Source organism: Magnolia sinica, chromosome 6, assembly GCF_029962835.1.
Source record: "Magnolia sinica isolate HGM2019 chromosome 6, MsV1, whole genome shotgun sequence".
Classification (NCBI taxonomy): Eukaryota; Viridiplantae; Streptophyta; class Magnoliopsida; order Magnoliales; family Magnoliaceae; genus Magnolia; species Magnolia sinica.
In genome coordinates, this window is record NC_080578.1 from 35,225,040 (window position 1) to 35,244,150 (window position 19,111).

A 19,111-nucleotide genomic window follows, 5' to 3' on the forward strand; every position below is an offset into this window, starting at 1 on the left:
CCACCTGAGTATTGGATCCGGTTCAATTTACCCTGCTGTCTTAAAATGAGCTCAAAAAACGGATGGACGGAGTGGATTTCTCAAAAACATGACGGTGGGCACCACCTAAGTTTCCAGCGTCCCATCTTACCGGAAACGGATTGGAAACGGATTTGCTACGCCCCTGCCACCAGCCCGGTGACTTATGGTCGGTGCTCTGTGGGCCCACCATGATATATGTGTTTCATCCATTCTGTTCATCCATTTTTAAAGATCATTTTAGGGCTTGATCCAAAAATGTTGGGATATAAATCTCAGGCGGACCACACTACATGAAAACAATAGAGATTCGATATCCACCGTTAAAATCCTCCTAAGGCTCACTGTACTGTTTATATGACATCCAATCTGTTGATTAGGTCATACAGATCCAGATGAAGGGAAAAATACAAAGATCAGCTTGATCCAAAACTTTTATAGCCCTAAAAAAGTTTTTAATGGTGGAAGCTCATTCAACACTGTTTCCTCTAATGTGGTCCACTTGAGATTGGGATATACCTCATTTTTAGTCTCATGCATAAAATGATCTAGAAAAATAGATGGAGGGCATGGATGAAATACATACATCATGATGGGGCCCACAGAGCACCAACCACCAGCCACAAGTGGCAAGAGGAGTCCGATCCGTTTATGTTCGGAAATGGATTGGCTACTCCCGTGCCACTATCGGTGGCTAGTGGTCAGTGATATGTGGGCCCCACCATGATGTATGTGTTTCATCCATGCCATTCATCCATTTTTACTGATCATTGTAGGGCTTGATCCCAAAAATGAGTGATATAAATCTTGGTTGTACCATACCACAAGAAAACAATAGTGATTGGATATCAACCATTAAAATCCTCCCAGGGCCACTGTACTGTTTACTTGACATCTAATCTGTTTATTAGGTCATACACATGAAAGGAAAAAACAAATATCATCTTCATCCAAAACTTTTATGCCCCCAGAACTTTTTTAATGGTCGACCTTAAATCAATATTGTTTCCCGTAATGTGGTCCACTTGAGACAGGGATATACCTCATTTTTTTGTCTTATTTTTATAAATGATCTGGAAAAATAGATGGACAGCATGAATGAAACATATACATCATGGTGGGCTCACATAGCACCGACCACAGGCCATTGGCCGGTGGAGGGGGAGTAGCCAATCCGTTTGGAAACGGGTTTGGCGATTGGGTCGTTGGATGGCTACAGCCACAACAGTTCGAAGAAGGCAAGCTGAAGGTGCGTGTTTTTTTGTTCTGTATTTTCTTCTTTTTACGTGTATTATATATTTTTCCCTCTGTTTTTACACACACACCACATGGGCCCTCGTTATTTGAGTATTGAAATCGAGACGTGAAGCCGGACCCGGGCTCTAATTCCTCTCATCTCTCCGTTACTTTTAAAACTTGAAACATGTGCATGCCCAATTTGTACCGTCCGTGCTTTCCCTACGGCCCAGCACTTGACGTGCTCTTTCCAGCGACCCCAATATTGGTACATGATCTCTCGACATTAGCCAAAATATATTTTAATAGCTTACGTCTATCCATGGTCCATAGCAACGTATATATGTCCCATGTCAAGGGCAGGGTCAACTAATTATGTGTTGAACTGGAAAACCATGCCCAATCCCAGTGGATCGCTGGGTCTCCCAATCCAATGACCACGTCACTGATCAAGCTAGGTTAACTCACCTGGTTGATTTCAAATCAACCAGTACGGTCCACCTTCAATTCCTCCATTCCATTTTTTTTAAAATTTTTTATTTTGTTTTTGTTTAAGACATATGGTGTCCTGTTGCTTTTAAGGTAAGACTATTCGTTGCAGATGCACACAATCACCCACAATCATGTGTATCGGGTAATCCTGAGGAGGGGAATCCAACCTACACTACTAAAGAGCAAAAACATGGTGATGACCGCTCGCCCAAACCTCCTTGGGTAATTCCTCCATATTCATTGGGTGAAAATACTCTCATTAGATAGAATGAAGTGATAAGGCAATGAGCCATGGCATCCCTGGCCTTTCCAAATGAATGAATAATCCATATCATGCCAACGCCAAAAATTTAACTATGTGGATCTCATATTTAGCTAATTAGATGATCTTGCTAGTACATTACTGTTAGACACCTCACATACCTTGTATATCTTGTTACCTTGTATATATTATTTCTATAGGTAGGAGATACTGCTTTTACTTCTTTCCTTGTATAGATGGTTGTAATCTCTATATATTCAACCCCATTGGGTTGTCTCAAATATACAGAAAATCTTCTGCATCTCTCAGTTTTCATAATATCAGAGCGAAGTTGATCCGAAACTGTCCCTGCGTCGTCCGTTCATCACCTCTGCTGCGTCTAGCAAGTACCTCTGCTCATCCGACCGCCCCTGCGTCGTCCGGCCGCCCAAACCACGCCGTCCGACCGCCCCTGCGGCATCGTCCGGCCATCCCTGCTGCGTTCGGACATTGTTCCTGCTCATCCGACCTCCCCTGCGTCGTCCGGCTGTCCCTGTTGCGTCATCCTGCGACCCTTCTGCTTTAGATCTGCTCGTCCGACCCTGCTGCATCATCCGGTCGTCCCCACTCGCCTCTGCTCACCTCTGCGCCTCTGTCCTTGTGCTCCTCTGCTCATCCCTGCTCATCCGACCAGCCCTTGCTCGTCCGGCAGCCCCTGCTCGGCCTCTGCTCGTCCAAATCTAGGTTCAGATCCAACGCACTCTGCTCGTTGTTCGCTCCCCAAGTATAGGGTTGTGATGTAGTAATAAACTCGGTAAGACCGAGGTCGAATCCACAGGGACTGATACCTGTACGTTATCTGAAACCAAGTAGAACTAGAACTAGACTAAGATGTGATCTAAACCAAATAGAATTTAAGAAGTAATTGTGGAATAATTATCTAAAACTTTAAGGAATTCAGAGGAAGGAAACTAGGGATTCAGAGGATCCACTTGTAGAGATCAGGGAGAAATTATGCCTGCTTCAGAAATCATGGAAGTTAACTAGACTTCCTTTGATATAGTTTTCAAGAGGTGAATGGTATATGAATTAGAATGGATTCCATCATCTAACCATGCCCAGGAGACAAAGCAAACAACAGGATTAAACTAATTACCAACCAATCAACAATGTATGAGGATCAGGAAGGGTACTGTCATCCTACCATGCCCATGGGACAATGATGAACAACAGGGGTTCCTGACTTCATAAACATAAAAAGGGAAAAGAAATACTCAAAGTCATTGCAAACCCATTGTAATTTCAGTCACAACAGACCATAAAAGACTAAGAAAAATATTCCTTCAATAATCAACCATATCAAATTCAGTTTTAAAGGCACACAGTAAAGTCTCCCATCTTGCTACAGGCTTCACCTCTTAGCCCTAGCTAAGAGGTTTAGCCACACATGATATGGGCTAAATTCCAATTAAAAAGAAGAAGAAGAAGAAGAAAAAGAGGAAGAAGGAGAACCGGGTCAGCTCCCACGTCCAGCAGTCCCACGGTCCATCAGAAAAACCCACCTGCTGCTTCACGTTTTTAGCCTCCAAGTTCCTCCACAACTTCACGTTTCAGCCGCTGCTCCTGTGCTGATATCCTCTCTCTTTCCCTCTCAACCAAGCCGTTTACAGCAGCCCCTGTCTAACCTCAAGCCTCACGTCCAGTCTCCTCAAAACCGAGCCCTCTGTCCTCCGCTTCCTTCCCTCCTTTGTGTTTCCGCCCAAGAAAAACAAACCGATCCTGTTGCCCTTGCTCCTTCACATCTCTCTCTCTTTAATATCCTAAGATAGGGTGCTGGTTTCCAGAGTTACGCAGCAACAGCTCCGGCGGAAATCATGCGCAGGGCCGACGCACGTTATGCAGAAGATTCTCCAAACCACCTGCGTTTGGATGAATGATCGGGACGCTGACCGTCCCAGATCTTGTAAACGTCTTCATGGCTAGGGTCAATCCTAGCTTGGGCATCATCTGGACGGTTTGGATCAGCGTTTTGATCAACACCGAAATCGTACAACAGCCCGCAAAAGTCGGCCTGCGCCCGGACGCGAAAACAGGGACTGCTATTCATTACGCTGTGACGCTGGTGGGGTCCATACTCAGATTCAAATGAAAAATCCAAGCCGTCCACCAGATTGCTCTCGGAATTTTGGTCGGGAACGGAAGGTTTTTGGCCGTCCGTTGATGTGGCCCGCAGAATTATCACCTGACCGTTCGCACCTCGTCCGAACGGTTGAAATCTGCTCCGTACTCCTTCTAGGAAAAATTCCACCTAGGTTGTGATAAACGGGCCCCTTCAAGCCTGATGGACGGTCCCGATCTTCGAAATGAGGCGCGAGTGGGGCCCACATCGAGCGCCCGTCGAAACAGCGTCGGTCGCTGTTTCCTTGTTGAGGACGGACTTCGGGTCAGCTCGATTTTTGACCGGACTCTTCGTCCGGTGCATTGCTCGTGCACATGTACCCTATGTACATGCAATGTACATATGGGTCCATCGTAATGTTTGAGAGAAATCTGTGCCGTCCATCCATTCTGTCATATCTTATAAACCGTCCATACCAATTTTGAAGTATATCCAGATATCAGGCGGGCCCCACATAATGATTAAAAGGGCTGATCTGTCCGTTAGGCCACTTCCACAGTGATCCAGGAGCTGAAATTTTACGTGTACGGTTCATTTATGGTCCTCAGGCCACATATGGAGTTTCGAACTGATCGGATGGTGGGAACCCTATGATCTTGCATTCTGGACACTTTTCAGGCCACTTGAGCTTCAATTCCTCGATTTTCTTGGATCCCAGGCATGCAAATCTGTCGATTCTGGTCTCCTAGGGTCCGTCGCTTGCCTTGGTGACTTCAGACTGTTAAGTTCATGCTTTAAGCACCCTTTTCGATCCAGGCTCGTACATACACTCTGCATTACAAACACGATTAATCAAGCCATTAAGCGGTATCATGCGTGTAAATCTATGCAACAACTGGGTCTGATATGCAATATTTGACCATCAACACTCGTCCAGATCTTGTTCGGCCAGATTCAACCTCTGCTTATCCAGATCCAGATCCAGATCCCTTGCTATCAAAATCCAGATCCAGATCCCTTGCTGTACGGTACATCTGAAACTTTCTCTGAACCCTTCTGTGTATTCCATTACTTCAGATCAATCAATGGATAAGGACTCATCACGTACAGAAGCCCCACGTTGTAGTTTTAATGGTACCAACTATTCTCTATGGGCCATCCATTTTAAGAACTTCCTCAAAGGTCGTGGTTTGTGGGGACTACTGGATGGATCTGTTGCTATTCTCACAGATGCCGCCAAATTAGATGATTGGGAAATAAACAATGGACGGATTATTACCTGGATTCTCGATTCGGTCGATCGGTCCATTGCTGTTGCACTCACGCCTCATCGCACTGTTAAGGCGATGTGGGAACATCTCCAGTCAATTTATCAACAAAGTAATGCGGCCCGGTTATACCGTCTGGAACAGGATCTTGTTACCCTTACTCAGGATAATGACAGTATTCAATCATTTTACTCCAAAATTGTCACAATTTGGACAGAGATGACTATGATGGATCCAACATTTTCTCATGACTTTAAAATATTCCAAACTATGCGCGAGAGTGCGCAAGTTCGTCAATTCCTTATGAAGCTACATCCGGAATTTGAGCATTGTCGGGCTGCTCTCTTGAACCGTAGCCCTACTTCTTCATTGAATTTGGTTATTAATGATTTATTAGCTAAGGAACAACGACTGAAAGTTCTCTCAACTCCGGGCTCATCTGATATGATGCTTGCTGTGTCCACAACTCCACCAACACGTGGTTCTAGTTCCTCTCCCTTGACTTGTCGCGGGTGCAACAAGGTGGGACATGTTGTCGCTCAATGCAAGGAATAGTGTGCTTATTGTCGACGGACTGGTCATGGTATTCAGGACTGCCGTACGCGAGCTTATGCATCCTCTTTCGGCCGTGGACGTGGTGGCCGTGGTCGTGCTCTTTCTGCTACGGCTGCCACTATTTCTTCTGAGACATCTGTTAGTGAGTCTACATTTACTACTTCTGCTGAAGGTCTTTCATCTCCATTGACTCCTGCGATGCTCCAACAAATTGTTCAGGCCCTTTCTGCCACCGGTATGTTAGGTATATCCCCATCTTTTACATAGTTCTTCGATTCGGGTGCTTCCAATCATATGACCGGTGATGTATCCCATCTTCGTGCGTCCCTATACCAGCAATCAGGCTATTTCTATTGCGGATGGCACTAGACTACCTATTCAGTCCGTTGGATCATTGACTTTCTCTCCTTCTGCCCATCGCCAGTTCACTCTTCGTGATGTGTTTCATGTCCCTAACCTCTCCTCCAATTTAATTTCAGTTGGTCAACTCACTTCCAATAACTGCTTAGTCATATTTCTTCCCAACTGTTGTTTTGTGCAGGATCTGGCAACGGGGAAGGTACTTGGGAAGGGTAGGCGGCATAGTCGTCTGTACGTGCTTGATTTTGACCTTCTGTTACCCCGACTCGTTGTTTCTTTTCTCCATCTTCATCAGATATTACTTCAGCAAATAAAATGTGAAAACTGTGGCACTTTCGCCTAGGTCATCGACATTCGGATCAGTTACTTCAGTTAATTTCATCTGGCATGTTAGGGAATATTTCTTTTAATAAAAATGATTTGGATTATTCTTGTTCTTCCTGTTGTCTTTTAAAAAGTAAGTGTATTCCCTTTTCTTTAAGTACTACAAAAACATCTTCTATGTTTGAACTTGTGCATATAGATGTTTGGGGTCCATCACCAATTATGTCTCTCTCTGGGTTACGATACTATGTTATATTCATTGATGATTTCACACGGTACACTTGGATTTACTTTCTGCAATCAAAGTCACAGGTTTTTGAAAAATTCAAGTTATTTCACTCTATGGTGGAGACTCAGTTTCGGGTTCCAGTTCAAACTCTCCGCTCTGACTCAGGGGGGGAATATCTCTCAACCGAATTTCGTACCTTTCTTCAAGGTCATGGGATTATTCATCAGACCACCTGTTCTGATACTCCACAACAAAATGGGGTGGCTGAACGGAAAAATCGTCATATTGTTGAAACTGCCAACACTCTGATGACAGCTATGAGTGTTCCTCGTTCTTTCTAGGCGGAAGTCATGTTACATTCAATCTACTTGATTAACCGGATGCCAACCAAAGTTCTGAATGGTAAATCTCCCTACTTTGTTCTCATCGGCTTACCTCTTGCATATTCCACACTCCGTGTGTTTGGTTGTATTTGTTATGTTCACCTGGCTTCACGTGAACGTAATAAACTATCTCCAAAATCCGTCAAATATATGTACTTGGGATTTGGGGAAACTCAAAAAGGTTTTCGATGTTATGATCCTGTTTCTCGTCGTGTTCGGGTTTCACGACATGTTGTTTTTCTTGAACATATTGCCTTTCATTCATCTCTTCCTCCTCCGCACACTCCAAACTCTTCTGGTCTAACCACCTTTCCTGAAATTCTGTTTGCCTCGAGTACTCTCCCTCGTCCATTGCAGGTATACTCATGTCGACCACGTACAGATCCACCACCTATTACTCAACCCGAACCTACTGTACCTGTTGCGGATCCTGAACCTACCTCGATACGTCGTTCTGCTCGTGAACATTGAGCGCCTGATCGCTTGATATGCTCTATGTCTGCCATGAATGCTACTCTGTATACCGTCTCTATTCCTACTTCATATTCTCAGGCAGCCACTCATGATTGTTGGAAGAAGGCTATAACAGAAGAACTTGCGGCATTGGATGATAACCATACGTGGGAGGTTGTCCCTCGACCCACTGACCAACAGCTAATTGGTAGCAAATGGATTTATTCTGTAAAGCTCTAATCTGATGGATCATTGGATCGATACAAGGCTCGACTTGTCGCTCAGGGATACAAACAGGAATACGGAATTGATTACGGTGTGACTTTAGCTCCTGTGGCCACGATGAAAACTATTTGTACTCTTTTGGCTATATCTTCTGTTCACTCATGGCCACTCTCTCAGATGGATGTGAAAAATGCCTTTCTTCATGGAGACCTCCAAGAAACCGTATATTTGAAACCTCCTCTTGGCTCTTTAATTCCTGACAATAAGGTATGACGCCTAAAGAAAGCCCTGTACGGCCTCAAACAGGTACCGCGGGCATGGTTCCAACGCTTTCACAATGTGGTTACGGGTGCTGGCTTTACTCAAAGTAGTCATAACCCATCCTTATTTTTGCGCACCACTGCTCATGGCATTGTTATTGTTCTGGTTTATGTTGATGACCTCCTACTGACTGGTAGCGATGCTACTGACATTTTGGCTTTAAAGGAAGTTCTGCAATCATCATTCAAGATGAAAGACCTCGGCAATCTTACATATTTTCTTAAACTTGAATTTTCACGTTCCAACCGTGGGATTCTGGTCAGCCAGCGTAAATATACTAAGGATCTTCTCACCTTAGCATCACTGACGGATCAGAAGATGGTTCAGACTCCTTTAGAACTTAACGTTCACTATGGTCGTGATGATGGTGATCTACTTGCACAGCCCGATTTATACCGCCGTCTGGTTTACTTAACTATGACTCGCCCTGATATTGCCTACGCTGTCCAAGTCGTCAGTTAGTTTGTTTCTGCTCCTCGGACTCTTCATATGACTGCGGTGTTGCGCATCCTACGGTACCTTCGTGGAACTCTAGATCGATCTCTGTTCTTCTCCTCCACGGCGACTCTAGACCTTCGTGCTTATTCGGATGCTGATTGGGCCAGATATGCTCTCACGCGAAGATCTACCACTGGCTACTGTGTTTTTCTCGGCACTTCTCTCATCTCTTGGAAGTGTAAGAAGCAGGCCACTGTTTCCAAATCGAGTACAGAAGCCGAGTATCGGGCGATGTCCGCTGCATGTAGTGAGCTTGTCTGGTTACGTGGACTTATTTCAGACTTGAGCATTCCTCTACCGAATCCTACTCCACTCCATGTTGATAATCTCAGTGCCATTCAGATTGCCTCTAATCCAGTTTTTCATGAACGAACGAAGCATATTGAAGTTGACTGTCACTTTATTCGTGAGAAATTTCAGTCTGGGCTCATTTCTCTTCCACATGTGGCATCCCATGATCAGATTGCTGACATTCTCACCAAATCCCTCACGTCTGCACGTCACTCGTTTCTTGTTGGCAAACTATTACTTGTCGATGACCAGCATTAGTTTGAGGGGGGATGTTAGACACCTCACATACCTTGTATATCTTGTTACCTTGTATATCTTATTTCTATAGGTAGGAGATACTGCTTTTACTTCTTTCCTTGTATAGATGGCTGTAATCTCTATATATTCAACCCCATTGGGTTGTCTCAAATACACAGAAAATCTTCTGCATCTCTCAGTTTTCAATTACATGTCTCGGAAGTTACAGTGGGCCAAAAGAAAAATGAATGCATAGAGAAAGTTTACATTCCTTCTCTATAACCTTACCGGCAATGCTCAGAAATGGGCTTAGCAGACGATCAGTCCGTCACAGACATAAAAGATAAAATCTGTTCATAGTAAGAGAGTTGGACTTACATAAGCAGATCAGTCCGTCGCAGACATAAAAGATAACATCTGTTCATAGTAAGAGAGTTGGACTTACATAAGCAAAAAAGATTGTGCTTCCATCTTGTGACAATTCCCAGCTAACAGAGCCATGAATTACACAGATACAGTTAGTTGTAAAAAGCTTAGGTTAGTGTCGGTTGACTTGAGATTTCACGGAGTGGCCACATTCTCCTTAGCAAGAGGAGCAATTTCCTCTCCATCAATGCCAGGTTCACTGCCAGCAACTCCTAGAGTCAGCAGCTCTTCCTCCCACTTCTTCGCGGGTCCCTGTGCAACAGCCAACAGATTCAAATCTAGCACAAAGAGAGAAGTAATGTGGTTTTGTTTTTCATACAGCTTCTTTTCTTGTAAGTTCCATTATTCTAAGGAAGCATAGGTTCCTTGGAATTTTACTCACCTTCCAGGAAAGATCTTGGGCCATACAGTTATCAATCATCTCCGTGAAAGCAGGCGTGCCGTAGACGGAAAGGGCTCTCTTGATGGTTGTGGCAACTGCAGTCACGTCTACGGGATCGACAGCCTCGCACTGAAAATACCAAAAAAAAGGAAAAAAAAAAAAGGAACATGGAATGTGAATTCAGTTTTTGTAAGGGGAATAGTTAAAATGGATGGGGAATTCAATCAAAGAACAAAAGATCTGTTACTTACATCGACATTGAAGGATCCCATCTGGAATCCAGTGAAACCTTCTTTGACGGTGTCAACTAATCCACCAGTTGAAGCAACAATAGGTACCTGTGGCATGGAAATCTGACTCTGTCATTATCTGGCTTAAGGTGCATTTGGATGCATCATCACATTGAATAGCAATGATAGTCTAATAAAGTGGAAATAACCATATTGTCATTTACCTTATTTAGAGACCAATCTACAAGTTGCAATTACATTACTTTCAATTTGGACTTGAAAGGAATGTGGCTGATATTTGAGGTCTACTTCCTATGAATGGTAGGAAGCACCATCCTTTTCTGTCATTTCATCTCCACTAAACCAAAGGTTCGTGATTCGATTCGATTGTGGATCCAAACACAGCCTTATATATTTGTGAATATATTGGAGCTCATGTTTACCCCTTTGTATGAAAAACAAATTGGATTGAGAGAATACTCTGAAAATGAATTCTATTTCCATCAAAATCAAGTTTGCCACTGTTTGTGTGAAAAAGTAACTGTGGAATTCAATTTCCAAAGTCACAAGAGATGGCTCTCACCATTTGGCCCTCAACATTTTAACATTTTCATGGAAAACTGCACTTCAAACCACACAATGGAATTATTGTTGCATTCCACAGTTTTCCATTCACTGATGATTCCTTAAGGTTTTTCATGTCTGCTTTTTGGATTCTCTCTGTCCAAACAAGAATCTAAGATAGTCATGATGTTTTTTCAAGACCTGCCACTAATTTAAATGTTGAATAGTTAATACGTACAGTCCCATATCTCATAGCGTGTAGCTGAATTAGGCCACATGGCTCGAATCTACTTGGAACCAGCATAAAATCAGCTCCAGCAGTTATCATATGGGCTAGGGGAACATTGAATTTTGCCACTCCTCTAGCCTTATCTGGGTATTCAACCTCAAACTGCTCGAGTTGCTTCTCCATGGGCTTTTTACCAGTTCCCTGAAATGAAGTGGAATGTCAGTTATACCCACAAAAGGAAAAAGATCAATGTTTCCTCGTAGGATTCAGCACTTACAAGAACAACTATCTGAACATTCTCTCCAATGAATTCGGGAACTGCTGCTGCTAGAATATCTGAACCTTTCTGCTCTTCAAGCCTGCCAATGAAGCCTATGACGGGGATGTTCGGATCCACAGGCAACCCAACTTCCGCTTGCAGCACTTCCTTTATAAGAGGTTTTGCATCTAATACCTGAAAAAAAAAAAAAAAAAAGGCCAATTTCTTGAAACGTAAGGGCCAGTATCAACTATCCTCAGGATTCAATGAAACAAATGAGAACAGAATGATAAGAGATCAGACAATTATCATTCCATTCTCATTGTAGGGTGCATTGCACAGAACAGTAGCTTTTACCGCATCCAACCATCTGCATTTTGCAGGATTCGCCAAATGGCTACACTTCCACAAAATGGGAATGGGACCATGCAGCATTCTACTCTATTCTCTTTCATGGGTACATCCAAACAGGCCTCAAACTGAAAGAATTCAAACATCATATGAAAGGTTCTCACAGTAGTGGCATCATATTTGATATCGATATACTTGTCCGTCAACGGATTCCACTCTTGAACGTCCATCCCATTGACAATGCCAGTAATGCCGGTCTTGCGAAGGATGGAATCCAATTCCACACCTCTGGCTATCCCTGAAACAAGTTCTTCAGCGTAGTATGGGCTGACAGTGAATACCCTATCTGATACCAATATTCCAGCCTTCATCCAATTGATTTTCCTTCCTTTCACAGGCTTTTCATACCTACAGAAGCAACAGGAATTACACAAATTTTATGAAAGTAGTGGACAATACTCACAGCAGAATCAACACGGCCCACCTCTAACAACAAATGATCAATTCCCCATGACGAAAATTCAACAAAATTCAAACATACCCATCAACGAAATCGAAAGAGCTTTTGAACTCATCTGGGAGATTGAGCAGCGAAAAGTCCGAAAAGGCATATCTGCCTTGGTAGGAAATGTTGTGTATGCAGAATGCTACCTGACAGGATGGTTAAAGCCCATCTCAGCCCTAGTAATTCGAAGTCCGCTAAAATTCTAATACAAACAGTTTCGCCAAGCCACAAAGATGTCATACCTTGGCACTCTTGTAAAACCCATTGGGTTTGTATACACCCTTCAAGTAGCAAGAGATTAGAGCAGTGTGCCAGTCATTGGCAACAAACACAACATCTTCCCCTGCATGCAGGAATCACAAGTACTGATGCTAACATTGAATGAATTGAATTCTACAATAAAATTCATGAATCAGAAATATGGTCCATACCATATGGCCCGGAATAATATTCGCTGCTGTTAAGATTCAGAACTCTAGGGGCTTCCAATGCTGCCTGAAAGCCATAATATGTAACTTACAAAGTGAATAGAATCCACGGCATACTGCAAGTGTGAATGGGCCATGGGCCATGTTGTCACCACTTCATTTATTCAGCCTGAAATTCAGGGCTGTGCCCAGCTGATCTTCTTATCAGGCCAAAGTTCAATTCCAATTGATATGTGAAGTTACACATCCACGCAAACGCACACAGAAACATACATTTACATACATATAGACAATGTCTCACATGCAACTGGTTGCAAATGAGAAGTCCATGCAAGTAGTTGTATGTGGGGCCCATCATGGTTTGTGTACAGCATCCAACCTCCCCACCATGAAAATGGGATGCCCCAAAACTCAGGTCGATCTATCAGGAGGGCCACTCCTTAGAAAACAATGGATATAACTGCATTTGTATTTATGTATTTATGCATGTATATTTAACATTGAGCACTTGCAAGTAAACTCAACCCTGTGTATACTGTGTGACTTTCTCTAGTTTTTACAAATCATATCATGGTATAACTGAAGAGGTGAAATGAAGTTCCTCATGAAAATATTTCTTCTTCTGTGATGCTGTTGAAAATTGAAACATCAGACAAGCAAGAATGATAAATAACTGCATGCTCACCCGGCACAACAAGCTAAACCGAAGCTGATTGTCTTTGAAATCCTCTCCAGCTACAGGACCGTAGATTTTTCCGCCGGTCTTTCCCCATACCTTAAAAGGTTCATAAATTAAACATCCAAGGTAAGGTCTAGATGGCTTCGGCACCTCCATTCAAGTGAAGTCTTACATTGGACAGAAGACTAACCTTCTCAAGGAATATTGGGTGATCAACAAAAACACGATCGACCCCTCTTTTATAGCAGTGGAAGAAGTGAACAGCTTCCGTTTTGTCCCCAACTGGTATCTGCATGTTCAGTGATGACCAGTAAAAATGAATTTGTGTTCAGTGATGACGAAATGAATTCCAAGCCAACTCATTCTTCAGATAGAATGACATCGATGATACGATTTGCGTGAAAAGATTTATGGAAACACTTATGATGATCGGAAGTACCTCAGCCACAACACTTGTATCCCATGCGTCTTTGTACTGATCATAACGCGGAGAAACAGTCATGACACGGTGCCCATTGGCCTGGAAGAAGGATCAATCAAATAAACCTCAGCGAAATATGAACTAGCCCACTTGACAGAAGCATAGGACACCATTGATGAAAATAAGATTCCACCGAAGGTACAAAAATGGCAATTCTAGTAAGTGCAAATAACATCTAAGTTAGATACCAAGATCTCTGTAAATGCGGCACATGTGTACAAGATCCGGACCTTTCAGCTGTAAGGACTTGCCATGGATAGGCCGGAACCCACAAATCACAATTGTCAGCAATCATGGCCACAGAACAGAGGACTTTTGACAACTGAATGATCACCATTGGTAGGACATTTTTCTTTGTAATCCCAAAAAGAGGGGAAGCGCAATCAGGGAAGAGCCCAAGCATAGTAATGGTCCAAATCTCACAGGCATGTGCCACATATTTGGAGATAACAGTGCTAGATAACTAAGATGGAAGTCACGACATGGGCGTTTGGTTGCTGGTTTTTATTTCGAGGCTTAGCAATTCCCCTTTATCACACTTTACAGTCAACTTTACGTTTACCAGGAATTCCATTCCCCAACGATCTTCAAGAACCTCTCTCAGTTTTCTGTTGGGGAATGGAAAACCTGGGAATTTTTTTTTTTATAAATAATATAATAAAAATAAAATAAAATAAACTTTCCCAAATTTCCTCCAGAAACCAGTGTAGCAACCAAACAAAATTTAATCATTTCCCAAGAAACATAAAAACTAGAAAGTGAATTTCCCAACAACCAAACAGGCACTGCAAATTTTCTCGTTTTATCAAATCAGTGTAACAAACTCAAAAAATATTCTATGATTACCGCCATGGCTGGTGGCAGTCCTCCAAGAACATCACCAAGACCCCCAGTTTTGCTCCATGGAGCCACCTCTGATCCCACAAAGACTATGTTCATCCCACTTCCGCATACAATAACTCCCCACTGCCTGCCCTTCTCATGTTTGAATCCCTTCCTCCAAGCTTGCAAGGATCTTGTTTTCACATTGCTTCGTATGCTTAGCAAATCCACTTTATTCTGAGACCTTAACCCATGATGAGACATGGTTCTGCTCCCCAGCTGAGAAGTTCCTTTCCACTCTCCATTTCTTGTGAAGGGTTTCATCTCTGAATCAAAACAAGAGCTTTTTGATACGAAGTGTGAAGCACTGACAGTCGCCATCAGTATACACTCTCTTCTGGACTAAAGGTGAAATCTGGTTAGAAATCATTCCATGGATTTCAGTTGATAGTTCTAAACCAAAGTACTTCCGAAATAGAAACAAACATATTCACTTGGATTTGGATCCCATAAACATCGGTGCCGACCTTAAAACAACTCATGAATCAGCTTAAATGCTGTGAGCTTGCAACAGTAGAAACAAAACGAATCGAGGACAAAGAACCCAAGCTGGGCTCCCTTTGCAGTGATGGAATTCTTAAATTCAGACACTATCAGAAGAAGAATTTGGTTACGTCTGGCTGCGAAGTCGAATTAAATCCAATTATCAGTCAATTAAAGTGGAATAACGAAATCACAATTTCCTTCCTTAATATTCGTATTGACAGTAATCAACTCTAACTTACTATTAGTTACTTTAGAATGAACTCAACAGAGTACTACTTAATTGCAGATGCAAAGATCATTGAATGTTCGCAGTGCAATTTGCTAGTGCATCCAAACACAACCCACATGCACTCCTGCTTCCACAGGCAGGTTAATGCGAATGCGAATACAGGCTAACCTAGAAAATACATGGGACACCCGAGCAGAGCATTAGGTGGACCCTACCACGAAGATGACCATGCAAAAAATCAGGCAGATCCATTCAACTAGCAGGCCACATGTGTTTTTTTGAATGAAGATCACTGGCAAATTCTTTTAAACCGTCTGTTCTTTTTCGTATAAGGGTGGACCACCTAATAAGTATACCAGCCTGGCTTCACATTGTGGCACTAACAAATATTAATTGGAGAGTTAAAAACAAAAAAGAAAGAAGTGAAATGCGACTTGGGGGCATGTTTGGATGCCATTAAAAATGTGTTTTAATGCATGTTTCTCTTGAAGTATACCAATGATAGATTAAATATGAGATTGTGGACCACTCACATATCCAACAGGCCTGAAATTTCACCGGTATGTATTTGTTGTGACAAATAATCTGATAAACGGTTTAGATTTTCTAGAGCATCTCATATATTTAACACGTGCTTTTTGCTTTAAAAATAGGGGGGAGGGAGAAGCTTCCCCAACATTTGCATGTAACTTGATTTAATGAAAAATGAAAAATGGGGGCATCTAAACACAATTAAGAGTATTTATCAAACTCATACTGAAAATTAACCAAGAAGCAGAAGAAGTAGAAGAAGCTATTTTGGAAACACTACAATTTCAGAATGGCGTACTTCTTTCACAGAATTTATAAACTAACCCGTAACTGCGTTTGGATGGGTGAGTGAACTGAATTATGCATTGTGCGTTTAATCAAGATGCGGCCCATCATCAGATGGTTAAAAAAATTTGAAATAATTTTATCGTCAGTATTATGTGGACATTTGATCGACGGTTCAGATTTTATGGGAATGGCCATGATGCCGTATCATTGCACCATAAGAAAACCGCAGAGATGGACGGTTCGAATAATCTGACCACTTATGCTGACAGTTCTGAGCCGCGCCATTACAAAGAGAGATTACATAAAGAACGGAACGATATCAGAATGCAATGAATTCCAGTGAAAAAGAACAGAAAATTCGGATTCGTATGGCTATAGTTGGAGAAATGCTTACAGTTCCGCTTCGAAAAGAATGGGATTATGCAGAACGGGAGAGCGTTCGCAGCTGCTGAAGAGCGGAGGGAGAGCATTCCAGCGAGCTGACCATCTGTACTGCGCCACGAGTGCCACGTGGCAGAAGGAGGATAGCTGGAAGGGATCTCCTTTCGCATGGACCTCTTAATTCTTCAGCGGCTTTTCAGCGACGAGGTGTGGGGCCCGACCGCCGACGAGAGTTTCCCATCACAGGGCGGAGCTCAATGGGGCCACACCTCAGGGAGTGGATGAGGAGGTATTTCCGGGTGGCTACTTCCCTGCCACTAGCCAATGGCTAGTGGTCGGTGCTCTGTGGGCCACTCCATGATGTATTGTTTCATCCATGCCCTCCATCTATTTTTCCATAACATTCTATGTATAAGCCCAAAAATAAGATATAACCCAATCCCAAGTGGACCACATTACTGGAAACAGTGTTAATTGAACATCGTCTACCGTTAAAAACTTTTTGGGGGGCATAAAAGTTTTGGATCAAGCTGATTTTTTATATATTTTTTTTGTTCTCTTTCATTTAGGTCTGTATGACCAAATCAACAGATTGGATGTCAAATAAACAGTACGGTAGGCCTTAGAAAGATTATAATGGTAGATATCCAATCACTATTGTTTTCCTGTGGTGTGGTCCGCCAAAGATTTATATCCATCTCTTTTTTGGGATAAGCCCTAAAATGATCTGTAAAAATGGATGAATGGCATGGATAAAAGACATACTTGATAATGGGGCCCGCAGAGCACTGGCCAGGCTAATGGTAGGTGAGTAGCCAATCCGTTTCCACAATTCAGTGGGTATTTCCCTGACCGTGGGCCAACCTTGATGTATGTGTTGTATATCCACACCTTCCATCAGTATTCCCACTTTATTTTAAGTTATGTTCCCAAAAATGAAACTGATCCACATCTCTGCACAGTTGGGGATTGAACGCTGGGCATTAAAAACTTCCTTGGGCCCACACTGTAACGTGTATTTGTCATCCAACCTGCTGATCAGCTTCATCAAAAACTTTTCATCACCGCGCGAAAGTTTTCAATGGGGGCATTCAATTCCTGTTATGCATTTCACTCGAGGTTGGGATCTCCCAAAAAAATAAAATCTGATTGTCCTGCAACACCTGATCTTTCCCGCAACTCGGTGGGATAGCAACTCACATTAGGAATGATTGTCCACTCTTAAAACCTTCTTTGGGATCACAAATAGATTTCAACCTTACTAAAAAATTCAAAGAGATTTCAATGGTAAGCATTTATGAGCTCATTGTTTATTGTGGTATTGTTCATCACTTTGAGAGCATTCAAGAGCTTCATTTGTGGAAGAGCTTGGTATATCACATTCTCTATAGGTTAGATTAAACCCAATAAATATATTATTTGTCTAAATAACCTCTAAAATGACAATTTATGTGAATCCCCTACAATTACAACATTCCCATATGTTGTAGGAGATTCACCAATCTCCCATTACCTTGGTCACCTCAAAGAAGAATCACATGTAAGGTGTTTGATCTTAGAGTTAAAGCATTAACAATGCATCGACATCATGACCAGAAGAGCAAAATGAGAATTGATTGAAGCACGAGAGAGCATCAATCAAGCAATACAAGAAGATGCTAAAAAATGGGCTCAATTCGACAAGTAAATTGTCAAATTGTAAGAGTCTACACATTTTTTTATGTAGGATTGAGTGTAGAGGTTGTAACCAAAACTCACGTAGGTTCTTACGTAGGATCGTATCACCACCAACACAGGTTAGTGCATGTTTAAGTCCTTGTGTAAGCCACCAACATGGGTGTGTACATAAGTAAGTCCTTGAGTAGGCCACTAACACAGGAGTGTGTGGTAAGTCCTTGCGTAGACCATCGACACGGGTGAGTACGTGGGCAAGTCTTTATGTAGGCTTCCGACGAGAGTGTACGCTTGTAAAGGTTAGAGGTAAACTTAATTTAAAACCTCCGCTAGTGAAATCCGGTACACTCATGGGTCGATTGTGCCCGTTAAAAGTGAAGTAGAGAAACTGAACTACTATGTATGCTTGTGTTTGAAATTGTTTTTGAGTACTTGTTTAATTTGCTTATGTGATTGATTAATGAATTCTATGTATGCATAATTAGATGAATGTTAGAAGTTAATAGGTAGCACATCCCACAAACACATGTACACTATCATTTATACACTAGTTACTTCATTAGCATATCATTTGTAGTCTATGTGATCGGACCATTTATTGGTTTGGAAGTCGTATAGTTAATTGCCTTAGTTTAATTGAAAATTTGTTTAAGTAATTGAATTTAAATAATTATAAATTTTATTTGGTCATAATCACCCCCCCTCTCCTCTCGAGATCATAGCTTTCATTTCATAGCCTTGCCAACCTTCCGTACGTAGCCATGGTATCCTATACCATGTGCAATTTTAATTGATGTCAGAGCGGATTCCTCCTGAAAGGCTTAACTGCCTGGAGTGAGATTTGAAGGAGCTTTGA

General features: G+C 42.3%; 1 protein-coding gene across 4 annotated transcripts; it reads right to left on the bottom strand.

Annotated features, from left to right (window-relative positions):
• Positions 1–9,647: 9,647 nt before the first annotated feature.
• On the bottom strand, positions 9,648–16,852 carry LOC131248647 (granule-bound starch synthase 1, chloroplastic/amyloplastic-like). 4 transcript variants are annotated; one of them, XM_058249020.1, is made up of 14 exons: positions 16,595–16,849; positions 14,631–15,003; positions 13,743–13,823; positions 13,494–13,592; positions 13,310–13,399; positions 12,628–12,691; positions 12,439–12,539; positions 12,233–12,342; positions 11,856–12,099; positions 11,359–11,535; positions 11,091–11,282; positions 10,310–10,396; positions 10,059–10,187; positions 9,648–9,928 (listed from the first exon to the last, which is right to left on the bottom strand). In XM_058249020.1, exons 2-14 carry the CDS (start codon positions 14,985–14,987, stop codon positions 9,812–9,814), a joined length of 1,848 nt encoding a protein of 615 aa, XP_058105003.1. In that variant the 5' UTR covers positions 14,988–15,003; positions 16,595–16,849; the 3' UTR covers positions 9,648–9,811. The 4 variants fall into 4 exon arrangements, with proteins under 4 accessions (XP_058105003.1, XP_058105002.1, XP_058105001.1 ...); XM_058249019.1 differs by having other exon boundaries at positions 14,631–15,021; XM_058249018.1 differs by having other exon boundaries at positions 14,631–15,008; positions 16,595–16,848.
• Between the last annotated feature and the right edge of the window lie 2,259 nt (positions 16,853–19,111).